The sequence below is a fragment of the Pipistrellus kuhlii genome, unplaced genomic scaffold (genome assembly GCF_014108245.1).
Source record: "Pipistrellus kuhlii isolate mPipKuh1 unplaced genomic scaffold, mPipKuh1.p scaffold_m20_p_7, whole genome shotgun sequence".
Taxonomy (NCBI): domain Eukaryota; kingdom Metazoa; phylum Chordata; class Mammalia; order Chiroptera; family Vespertilionidae; genus Pipistrellus; species Pipistrellus kuhlii.
Genome location: NW_023425573.1, coordinates 7,269,072 through 7,282,048, shown reverse-complemented (window position 1 = coordinate 7,282,048; position 12,977 = coordinate 7,269,072). Strand labels below are relative to the sequence as shown.

General features: G+C 38.9%; 1 protein-coding gene across 3 annotated transcripts in view; it reads left to right on the top strand.

Moving 5' to 3' along the window:
• ADAM23 (ADAM metallopeptidase domain 23) overlaps positions 1–12,977 on the top strand; it is a 151,992-nt gene that overhangs the window by 113,905 nt on the left and 25,110 nt on the right. For all 3 annotated transcript variants that reach the window (XM_045575415.1, XM_036421844.2, XM_036421843.2), the window contains exons 19-22: positions 5,945–5,995; positions 6,595–6,658; positions 7,986–8,091; positions 11,362–11,481. In XM_045575415.1, the coding sequence (XP_045431371.1) occupies positions 5,945–5,995; positions 6,595–6,658; positions 7,986–8,091; positions 11,362–11,481 (341 nt within the window). The remainder of the gene's footprint in view (positions 1–5,944; positions 5,996–6,594; positions 6,659–7,985; positions 8,092–11,361; positions 11,482–12,977) is intronic.

Here is a 12,977-nt window from a genome sequence, read left to right as displayed (position 1 = left end):
ATGTGCAAAAACCGATGGAGTGGGGGTTCAGGTGGAGTGGTCGGGTATATTTTCTTGGAGAAGTAGGCATTTAAGTAGAAACAGCTAATCAGGAGCTTGGCAGAAAGCAGCAAGTACAGGAAGTTGGCTTCTTCAAGAAATGGAATAAAAGAGAAGAGATTTATGGGAGCATTCAGAGAGGAAGCCAGGACGGGTAAGAACTTGGTAAGAAGTCTAGATTTTGCTGGACCTTCATATTCATTCTGACATCACTGAAAAGCCTTTTCCCATACTATGACACATTTATTACATACAAATCCTTTTTACGATTGCATGAGAGTCTGTCACGTGTATTAGTTGGTTTCTGTATCCAGTGGTGGATATTTAGATTTTTGGCAACTTTTTAGAATTAGAATTAAGATGACAGTGAATACCTTTATGCATTTTTAAGACTGTTTTCTTGTTGGGAGTTAGTTAATTAGGATAAGTTTCTAGTAGAGTTACCTATTGCCAGGTTTTGTGCTATCCAAGGAGCTACCATTAAATAGTGTACAGATGGAGGCCAGAATATCATTTTTATAATTGAAAATGGCCAAGATAAAAGTCATAGCTTAGTGTGAGGCTAAATGGGCCTCTTTATAGATCCCAGGTTCAGGCTGCAAAACAGGTAATTGGCAAAATTGGGTCTGGAGTGGCCTCTCCCTGCAGAGCCTGGCTTTGCCTTGCATGTCATGGAGAGAGAGTATGATTTATGTGAGTGGACAAGAGAGGATGGCAGAACTGAGCCGGAATGCCCAATTATTCCTCCCAAGTTTATCAAGCAGTCAACTACTCTACCTACTGGGAAATAGTGAATAAAGCGCAGAGAGAGATTGGAGTTACACTGAATTTCCTTCACTGGAAGGACAGGAGGAGAGGGAAACAAAAGTTCCTAATTGACCTCTTTGGAAGTTCTCAATATATACTGAGTGGCCAGATTATTTGCATTCAGAGATCAGAATAATCTGGCCACTCAGTGTATATCCTATATAATAAAAGGCTAATATGCAAATTGTCCCCTTGACCAGGAGTTGAACTAGCAGGCAGGCTGGCCAACTGCCCATGTCCCCTCCCCGTGGCCAGGCTGGCTGGACCCCACTCATGCATGAATTCACGCACATGCACAAATACACACACACACACACACACACACACACACACACACATATTGAGTGGCTAGAGAATTCAGAGATCATCATAATCTGGCCACTCAGTGTGTATCATGAGACTCCATCCAAGTGGACCCTTGTAAGGATATGGCACACTTCAAATGTGTTCAGGCTGTTCTTTTATGATTTTTCTGTGCATCTCTTTTTCCCTCTGTTTTTAATGATTTCAGAGAGGAAGGGAGAAGGACAGAGAGCCAGAAATATTAATGATGAGAGAGAAACATTGTTTGCTGCATTCTGCATGCCCCACCCTGAGGATCGAGGCCCAAACCCAGGCATATGCCCTGACCTGGAGTTGAACTGTGAATTCCTGGTTCATAGGTCAATGCTCAACCACTGAGCCAGGCTGGCCAGGCAGCATCTCTTTCTTATATTTAAATATGTAAATTAAAAAAATAAATATGTAAAACAGATTCTTTGGAATTTTCTTACAATATAGTGGCAAAATATAAGAATTGTGGACTCTGTTTCATGACAAGTATACTGACATTCCTGAATTACTGTTCCACTGAGTTATATTTTTAGTTTTGTAGGATAATATTATTTTTATTCCCATCATATATTGTTCTGGGTCTGTGTTCAGCTCTTTTAGAAGTGTGTTTTTTTCCATTTCAACCTTTAACTCCTGAATTGCCATAGAATTTACCAGAAATAAGGCTTTTATAATAAGGGCTCTGTGTTCAACTGAATAGTTTATTGTCTAAATTTTTTAAAATGTGATTTTTAATCTCATTTATCTAAGGTAAAAATTGTACTGTTAATTTCTCAGTATCATATTAGAATAACATGTTCTATTAGTAGTAATTTCTTTAAATGACCCAAATGAACCTGAAATAGATCATTGGCGGGAAAGGAGTTAAATGCCCTCAAATTCTTTGGCTTTGTTAGAGGCAGCGAACTTTAAATTTAATTGATATTAATAATATTTAATAATGATTAAGAAATTGTGACCTCTGAGAATTTCTGCATCTCTGAGAATGAGTATTACTGGCAACATTATGACTTTATCTCTTTTATCTCATAGTATGTTTTTGCTTAATTTTGATATTAGCATTAACTGATACCTTTGAGCTACTTTTATTTATTTATTGAGTTTAGAGAGAAAGAAGAAGAGAAAGACCAACTTATTAATTCTACTTACTTATGCATTCATTGGTTGATTCTTATATGTGCCCTCACTGGGGATCAAGTCTTCAACCTTGGTGTATCAGAACGATGCTCCTGCCAACTGAACACCCAGCCAGGGCCTGAGTTGTTTTTTAAGTTCACAATTGATAACAGAATAAACATTCCTGAGAGAACTCCTTGGCAAACAATACTGGATGATATGACAAATATGTTTTTGGAAGAAGTGGGAAATTTTTGTTTTGTTTTGTTAGCACCATGAAGTATGCCATCTAAATGAGTAGTAGAAAACAATTTATTTTTAAATATATATATTTTATTGATTTTTCACAGAGAGGAAGGGAGAGGGATAGATAGCTAGAAACATCAATGAGAGAGAATCATTGACCAGCTGCCTCCTGCACACCCCCCACTAGGGATGTGCCCGCAACCAATGTACATGCCCTTGACTGGAATCGAACCCGGGACATTTCAGTCCACAGACCGATGCTCTATCCACTGAGCCAAACCGGTTTCGGCTAGAAAACAATTTAAAATAAGCCCATTTAGCTGCTATCGGACTGTTAAAGTCTGCCTCAAGTGAACCCTCTCATACAGCATAAAGGTGGGGGCTAGCATGGCCTTTGGAGACCAAACTGTACCAAAGGCGTATTACTGCACAGGCAGAGCAAAGTACACAGATTTGTGGTTCTTCTGCTTTAAATGTCTCCAGAGACCATAAAACATTCCATAATTTCCCTTGTTAAATGTTTCAACGATAAGCAACTGGCTTTTTATTAGCTTAAACTGAACATAAATTGATTGGAAATCTTCTTGCATGTAGCTATGACAGCTTATAATTAGGTGGAGTAAGGCATTTTTTTTTTCATTAGTAAAGAATTCTGTGAGTTCTTTCCTATTGAAACATCACAAATATGACAAATTAATTTTAGACCCTGATGTGCCTATTATGGTAGCAGCATTTCTTTTTCATTTTTGCTCAGCGTGGTTGTATTTGTCTTGAAGTAAGTGAATAATTAATGCTAGTTGATTAATACGATAATGACTGTGTTTTGAGTGGATTTGGATGAACGAAAGAGACCACAGGGATCTCTGATTTCTGTGCAGTTGGCCAAGTATGCCAGGTTTCAGGGCTGGTAATTATATCCTTTGAATAGTCACCACCAGGTTGAATGAAAAGCTGTGGTGAATAAAAGCTTATATAAGTCAGATAATCCGTAGAAAGATGTAGAATCCAACCACTTGATCTCAACGTGTTCCTTAGTAAGTTACTGCTTCTTAGCAATTCTAAATTAGTTCTGTTAGCTTTCTGTAGTGAACTTGAAAAGCAGCTTGATATATAACAGAATAGAAAAAGTTAATTGTATCTGTATGGCTGCTCTATTTATTTTCCCAGTCAGCCAATAATAATTGAGCATCTACTCAATAATAATTGAGCCCAGTTTTGTTCTAGGCACCAGGGGAGGCAGCAGGGAACAAAACACAAAATCCGTGTCTGCATGGAGCTCTGGTTAGGATAGGACAATAGACATACAAATAAGGAAAATACAGTAGTAGGTCCTCACCTAACGTCATTGATAGGTTCTTGGAAATGGTGATTTTAGGTGTAAGGACCAAGTTTACCAGAGGCTCATTGACAAGAACAAGACCTAAGTTCTTATGGCCCTTTTCTTGTCACAGAGACATCACTCAACTTTTAAGGACCCACAACACTTCTTACATTAAACATTGAAATAAAGGTGAACTATACAGATACTTTAAGAAGGATGAGCAAAAATAAATCAGATCATTCTTTTCCAACCCACTTACTGCCGTTCAGGGTCATGGTTGCCTGGAGCCTGTCCTAACCCTGATCATGCAAAGCGGGAACTCTTAGGGGCAGGACACCCTCCCATGTGGGGCGCACTCACACCCACCCCGCTCACTCATACTGGGACAGTTAGGCCAATCACCCATGTGCACATCTTTGACATGTGGGAAGAAACCGGTGTCCCGGGAGAAAACTCCTGCAGACATGAGCAGAACCGGCTAACTCCTCACAGCCAGTGGCCCTGCCTGGGAATCCGTTTTTATTTTTCTTTCTCATCAATGTTATAACAAAATGACGGCATTTGAGGACCTGCTGTATATGAATAGTCGGTTGCTAATAAGTACGATGGAGAAGAAAAACAAAACAAAAGAGAGACTGGGGAGCAGAGAAGGCCAGCCTGGGAGGGGCTACAGTTCTGAAGATCAGGGTCAGGGAAGGCTTCTCTGAGGTGCTAATACTTGAGCAAAATCCTAAAGAAGGTGAAGGAGCGAGCCATGCAGAAATCGGGGGTGAGGGTGGGTGGGCAATGGAAGGGAGAGCCAGGGCAAAGGCCACAGGGTGGCAGGATGCCCGGCCAGCACCTTCACGTGGAGTCAGATCAGTTATGGCAGAGTGGGAATGAGGTCAGGGAGAGGATGGGGTCGGGCAGCATTGGAGCAGATCGTGTTGAACTTGGAAAGCCATGAGTAAGTTGGGTAGCCACTGAGCAGAGAGGTGACACGGTCTGGTTCACGTTTTTTAAAGGGACACTCTGGTAGCTATATGGACTGCAAGGCGAGGAGGGTGGAAGCAAGGGAATTGTCTGGAGACTGTTGCATAATCCAAGTGAGAGATGGTGAAGGGTTGGATCAGGCGTTTCCGGTGGAAATGGAGAAAAGTGGTCAGGCAGTAATGGCATTTTGAAGGAAGGGCTATTGGGATTTTTTGATGAGCTAGAAAAAGAGAAGTAGAGGATGCCTCCAATTATTTGAGGCTTGAATAATTGGAGGAGTAGGACTGACTATCCTTTACTGAGGAGGTGACAGAAAACCGAGGGAGGTCTCAGTGCATACTGCTGTGTTTCTTACTGACTTGCCACACCTGTGTATTTTCCCCCCTTTCATATTTGCTTTGAACACTGTGGTGGAGACTTTGAATTTTTTTTTTTTTTTATCTCTCTTCCATGTGGTAAACACTTCAACATAATGTATTCAGGGTAATTTGGGGTGAAAAATGAAGTGTACTTTAAAATAATTATTTGATAGATAGACCTGGAAAAGGAAATTTCCATCACATCAGGATTGTTCTAGTAACAGGGCTGCGGTTCAGGAGGTCAGAAATGTAATGGAGATTCGTCACTTACACTGAGCTGAAAGGCAGGGTGTGTTTTTTTCTTTTTTAATAATGTGGCCTCGAGGTGAGCTTCGTGGGTGTCAGATATAGATTTGACATTTTTCACAGAGCTCAGCCAGCCTGTAAATTAGTTCCTGAATGTGTCCACTCCTACATCACAAGATGACTCATATCCTGTCATTGTCCATTTTAATCCCTCCTGCTTTTCACTCTGTAGGCGAGTGAATGTAAGTTATTATTCCAGTCTATTTCATGGAAAACAGAGAAACAAAAAAGCACCCACGGCGTGGACCTCGTTTATTTATTTTTACTAAAATGGGAGAATTAATTTGGATAATCTTCTTAAAGAGTTAGTCATATATTTTAAAGCATTTCCAATTATATGTTCACCATGCTTGATTTTTTTTTTGTTTGTTTTTTTACATATTGTGCACATAACCTGAAGGAACTTAACATGATGAGCATTAACTTAAAAGATTATATCTTTCAGTGCCCACCAAATCTTCATAAACAAGATGGATATGCATGCAATCAAAATCAGGTATGCTGGGCTATACATTTTAAGTGTTCAGTTAAAAAAGATTAGTTTGCTAGGTGTTTGTTTTAAATAAATACAAGCTTGAAAGAAAACGATAACTCAAACAATAGTAAATTATTACAGTGGTGCTCTGATTCAGAGTTGCTTTGCGTCGTACCACATGCTAACTGTATTATATTTACTTCTGATGACAAATTGTCCAGATTATGGGCTGGAATTGGGAATCTAATTTATTGAGCTGTGACTATCTTCAATACCAGTCTGTTTATTTTTTAAAAAAATATGGCAATCTGTTCTTACATGGGTCCGCCCCACCCAAAGCCGTGTTATAACCTAACTGTTCCCAAACAAAAGAAGCTAAAAATCATCTTGGTATCACCCAAAGAAATTTAGCAATTGCTGTTTACCGTCACGTTTAAAATTTTAGAGGATTAGATTTAAAGAGCTGTGCTATGAGGTCTGTTCTGAGTTTTAGATTTTAACTGTCTGTTATTCTTCTGCTCGTCTGAAGCTGTTTGTGCTTCTCATTTTCACTGTGAAGATTTGGGGGGAAACAGAACCGCTCCCTGTGCCTCATAAGGTGTGTGTGTTCCTGTCCTCAGGGTCGCTGCTACAGCGGGGAGTGCAAAACCCGGGACAACCAGTGTCAGTACATCTGGGGAACAAGTAGGTGATGTTTTTGGTTGATGCTCACACACAGGTTTCTCTTCGTATTGTCCTTTGCCTGTCTTGCTGAGAGAGATGTATAGCTTGGAGTGAGGTATTAAAAAAAAAAAAAACACTAGAAAAGGGTGAAATAAAGAGAACTGTGAATCTTAGTCACAGAACCACAGGAACATCTGCTGAAGTTGGGGGCTTGCATGAGAACCCAAGAGTGCCATTCAGGGCTCGTGGCGGTAAGAGAAGGGACCGTGCATCCATGCCAAGATCGGGTTGAGAGCAGCGGTCACGTTCGTTACCCAGCCACTTGCATAATTTATTTTGTATCTTGGATTTAACATTTATCCCCCAAACTTAGCCGTCTGTTTTTTGACCCCAGGAAAGTTCCAGGCCTTATTTTTAAAATTCTGTAATTTGCTCTTGTCATTGTGAAGCGAAGAAATGCAGGTACTGCCCAAAGGGCAGACAGATAAAGATTCGGGTCCATGTGCATGATTCTCGGCACGTTCCCTGCCTCTGAATACACGTGTTATCGTGCTGACAGTTGCAGCGCCTCCCAGTGAACTTGCCACAATGAGGGCCAGACCAGAGGGGAGAGGAGTGGGTCTGCTCTGCTGGCTGAGGCTGGTGACCCCGAAGACCCAGAAAGCACCCCAAAGGGGGTAGAGGCCTTGCCCAGTGCTGTCAGTGTTTGGCAAATGCCATCTACCTGGAACATTTACTTTTTGGGCCTTCAGTTTTGACCCAGAAAAGGTAATAGAGGCATATTTTTTTTTCTTTTTCTTTTTCTTTTTCTTTTTCTTTTTCTTTTTCTTTTTTTTTTTTTTTTTTAAAGAAGATTTAAATGTTAAAATCCAATTTTCAAGGTAAAATTTTAGTCGGCTAAGACTTTGTGGTATCTCCTAATATTAATATAAAGCAGGACTAAGTGTGTTTATATGTTTTTCTGTGTGTCACTGCACTAATTTCTGCTGGTGATCATTCCTACTTCCTCCTCTCAAACCTGCCAGCAAGAATGGGGAGTACATTTGTTTCTCAAAAGTAGGGGTGTGTTGGAGCTGTCTTGCATTAGCTTGTGAGAGCCAACTGTCAAAATATCAGGACTTTCAGAAGCTAGTTGACAACACACCGAGACCTTGAAGTTAGCCATGTGCTACACCATGGAAATTCACATAATGGTATTTACACCATGGAAACTGGTAAATGCTACCAATGAGAATCCTTTTATAAGTTTAATGTTTTGGAGAATCAGTTGTCAAATGTTTACCAGTGCACAACTGGTTATAGATAACAAAGATGACTAAAATGAATCTTCTCTTGCTCCTCTCCAAAGAGGCTTCCGGATCTGACAAGTTCTGCTACGAAAAGCTGAACACCGAAGGCACGGAGAAGGGAAACTGTGGGAAGGACGGAGACCGATGGATTCAGTGCAGCAAACAGTGAGTGGTCAGCTTTGGGGCCTCGTGAGCAGATGGAAAGGCCTGGTTCAAGTGTGAAATGGCACAAAATGAATGTTACTGATTTTTTATAATGTTCTGTTATTTCAAATTTTAAAGTCTGCATATAAAAATACGTCGGTATATCTAGAAGCAAATGGCCACAGACTAAGCTTTCTATGCACAGAATCACATCATTTCTCTAAAATTCAGACTGTTTCTCATATACTTTATTTTACATGATGCTTATTTTGAAGAGATATATTGCCAAGGGATTACAAATTAATATTAGTATATACAGAGTTTTATAAGCAACATATCTAGGCCTTTTATATTTTGGGAACCATTCAAAGTAAAATAACATATTGTTGGTCATTTCAAGAGTACAGTACCACTTGATTGAATTGAAGATCTAATGTCTGTATCAGAGATTTTTATTCCCTTCTGAAAAGCATCGATTTAGTGCATACGGGAGGCGTCTTTACTGAGGAAATGACATATTTTCAGAGCCCATCAGTGATATTTTCCCTTTGATTAGTTGAGGAAAGTAAATATTGTCATTTAATTATTAACTCAGTGACTTGGATCTATGGGACCTCTAGGTTATAGGCCAAAGATCCTTTGTTTTCCTTCTGTAACAATGAGGATTCGTCCTCCAATTTTGAAGCAGAGCAAGGATTTAATGGAAGTTTTTATTTCTCTAGTTTATGGTTTCTATGTGGAACTTTACAAAATTTTGCAAAATTCAGCCTTTGAAGTGTCAAGGGAGTAAGAGAAAGTGGGACCCAAAGTTGTCAAAGTCCATGGGGTGGGAAACCTCTAGATTAGATCAGGTGTATTCATTAACTCCATGTCCTAGACAGATCTGATCATTTCTCTGTGTATTCAAAAAGTTTTGGAGGTATTGGATTATTAGATCATTGTAATACAGCTTTTGAATATCTGGTAACAGAATATCCAACCACCACTGAGTTGAAGAAAATCAGTTTTCTGAACCTTTTAACAATTATGAAATATAACAGAAAAACAGGAAAGTGAATAATACACAAATATACATTCTATCAAATAATTAGGGAGTGACCTCCCATGTAACCTCTACCTGGATGAAGATATAGAACCGTGGTCGGAAAACTGTGGCTCGAGAGCCACTTGTGGCTCTTTGGCCCCTTGAGTGTGTCTCTTCCACAAAATTCCACGGCCTCTTCCACAAAATTCCACGGCCTGGGCGAGTCTATTTTGAAGAAGTGGCGTTAGAAGAAGTTTAAGTTTAAAAAATTTGGCTCTCAGAATAAATTTCAATCGTTGTGCTTTGATATTTGGCTCTGTTGGCTAATGAGTTTGCCGACCACTGATATAGAACATTGAAGCATCCCAGAAAATTATCTTCCTCTCATTTTGATTTTATGGCAGTCTCTCTCTCTCTCTCTCTCTCTCTCTCTCTCTCTCTCTCTCTCTCTCTCTCTTCCCCCCCCTCTCTCTTTCTCTCTCTCTCTCTTTCTTTTCTTTAGAGTTTTACTGTCTAACTTTTCATCTCTAAAGATGTATTTTGCAAAAAGTTTTGGTAACTTTATAGAAAAGGCATCATAATTTCTGTATTAGTTTGTATTTGGCTTAAGTTCAATTTTTTTGTTCATTTGTTTGACTTCCATTCGTATTCCTAGTACTATACCATAGTTTATCCCTCCATTCTATGTTGATGGACATTTAGATGTTTCCACATTTTGGCTATTAGAAACCATGCCACTGCGAACATTCTTTACATGTGACTTGGTGCACATTTGGACACACTGATCTAAGTCCCCTACCTAGAAGAAAAATTACAAAACCATGGATGCATATTTTCAGTGCCACCAAGTGGTACAACTCTTTAAGCGGTTGTACTACTAAACCATACCAGCAGTGAGAATTTGTAACAACATTCTCACCAGAGCTTGGTGTTCCAGACTTTTTACTTTTATCTGTTCTGGTGGGTGTGAACTGCTATATGATTGTGGTTTTAATTTGCATTTCCCTGATTACAGATGGAATTTAGCACATTTTCATGCATGTTTTAGACCACATGTGTCAAACACAAGGCCCGCGGGCCAAATCCGTCCCGCCAGGCCTTGCAATGTGGCCCGCACCGCGCTGTCATCACTGCACTCCGCTGCGTTTCCATCACAATGACAGTTTATGACTGTTCAGTAAACCATTTGGCCCGCGATTTAGGCTGGATTTTAGATTTTGGCCCCTTCTCTGATTGAGTTCGACACCCCTATTTTAGACAATGGATTTCCTTTTATTATTCATTTATTTATTTATTTATTTATTTATTTATTTTTGTGAAATGCTTCTATTCTTAGTCCCCCCTTAAAAAAAAAAGATTGAAATGTATTGTTTACATAAATAGGCTACAGGTAGATGCCATCATGATGGGTGAACCATTTAATAATGTCACTGAGGACCCAGATAATTCTGCCCCTCTGCTCTGCAATCCATTGCATGTTGCGTTTGGACCCTTATGATCGTGAACTTAATGATCATGAACTTAATAATTTCAAGTTAGCTGAAACCGTTCGGCTCAGGAGATAGAGCATCGGCCTGTGGACAGAAAGGTCCCGGGTTCGATTCTGGTCAAGGGCATGTACATTGGTTGCGGGCACATCCCCAATGGGGGATGTGCAGGAGGAAGCTAGTCGATGTTTCTCTCTCATCGATGTTTCTAGCTCTCTATCCCTCTCCCTCCCTCTCTGTAAAAAAAAAAAAAAATCAATAAAATATATTTAAAAAAAATAATTGCAAGTTAGCTGTAGAGGCTCCATCTTCAAAGGCAGGAAGCAGGGATAGGAATAAGGATCTTCCTGTCAGGCAAATAACCTTTTATCCAGAAATCAAATTTTCCCAGCAGCTTCCTAGCCAGCTTTTTCTCACTTCTCAACACCCACGGGCCACCTTCAGCTCTAGGAGGAAAAGAAGGAGGGGTGGCCAGGAAAGAGGGTACAGGAAGTGGAAGGGCATGGCCAGCTTAGATGCCAGTCACCACATCTTTCAGGGCTGAGCACTTTGCTGCTCCCAAACAAAATTGTGATCCTGCTAGTTAGGAAGGAGGGGCGTCATAGGAAACCAACAATATCTGATTGAGTGTTTTTGTTTAGAAAGAAAGATAAAATTTTATGTTTTTAATATATATGGACTGAATAGTTTTAGGTGTTTTCTTTGTTTGTTTAATAGCATGATTCCTCTTGTCTTATTCTGTGTTTTCTTTTATTTTAATTTTAATTTTAACCTGCTTAGTGATGTGTTCTGTGGATTTCTACTCTGTACCAACCTTACCCGAGCTCCACGTATTGGTCAACTTCAGGGAGAGATCATCCCAACTTCCTTCTATCATCAAGGCCGGGTGATTGACTGCAGGTAACATATTCAATATTGGAAAAACCCTAAAGAACCATGAGAATTACAAATTTAGAAAGATCAAGGGCAGTTTTTCTATTCCTTACAAGGGAAATGTTGATTGAAATTTTTATTATCACCTTTCATGTTAAGAGTCATTTAAAAACAATTATCTAGATTTGCAAATTACATTTGTTTAAAAACTGTACCAGTTGTTAGTAGGAGACATTCTTTGTAATTATAACCTGAAGAGTAGAATTAAGTTATCTATTTTGACCCATGATTAAAGCTTTTAGCATTGGAATATGTCACTAGTTGAACACTATGTGTGTTTTATTTTTTATGGCAAAAAAAGTTTAAGCTTTACTTCATTCAGACCTGTCTGATTTAGAAGATGGTTTAACAAATACTTAATTGATTATAGAAAATATTTATTAAAATATTATTTATAGCTAGAGACAAATGTTTTATATCCAATTACCTATGAGCACAAGACACCGAAAATATGAGGATTATTTTTAGAGCCAGCGAATCATATTATATTCCAAACAATCCTTGTCCCTTCAAAGTAGTCGTAATTCTAAGATGCTGTGCTCTCATTCAAATAGTACTGAAAAAGTTGCTTAAAACACTTTTGGGATCTCCTCCTACAAATTGCCTTTAGCATCTGCAAATTTTTATCCTTCGTATCCTTAGAGGGGCAAACCTCCATCTTACATGAGTGAACATATAAGATCAGGAAACAACCCAAAAATTTCTTGAACAAAATTTAATAAATACATGGGTAACCAAATTGCATAATGCTGTCTTGATCAAATGATTTTTCAGTCTTTTAAATGGCTCTGAAGGCAATTTTAACAGGATCTTAGACAGCAAGATCCTTCCTGGAATAAGTTTGTGGTCTTCAAATATAGTTTGATGCACACAAGCTCCTTTGAATCTGTTAAGTTTTCACATGTCTCTAGAAATAACAGCCTTGTTAAATTATATTGTTATATTTTAAGTTGGTATGTTTGTAAACTATTCAGCAAGGTACTCTATTAGTAATTATAACATTGACTATTATTTAAATTCAACTTGTTTCTAACTTGAAATTTTTAGGAGTAAATATCAATAGAGAGGAACCAGTTTACTTTTTTGAACATGAACAATTCAATCCTCTAAAGTAATAATAATTTCCAAAATGGTTTTCATTTTGCTATTTTTGCTCCACTTCTGCCTTTTTTGTACTGTGACCCATCTGAAAACCTTGGAGAGCTAATGATAAGATTACCTCTCTTATCCACTCCCCTTGTCTCAATGTTGGTCTTGAAAACAAGCGAAGGTTTAGAATACATTTGACTTATTTTTTCCTGTGACGTGTGGTATAATAGTGAGAAGAAAAGGTAGTTTTCTTTATCATGCTTTTTTATTAAGGAGATGTGGGGAAAGGAGGGAAGGAAAAGTGGAGAAATGCTAGGAGAAATCCCTGTCCAATCACAGCCTCTTCAGCGTCATGAGAGCAAGGCTCATTCATA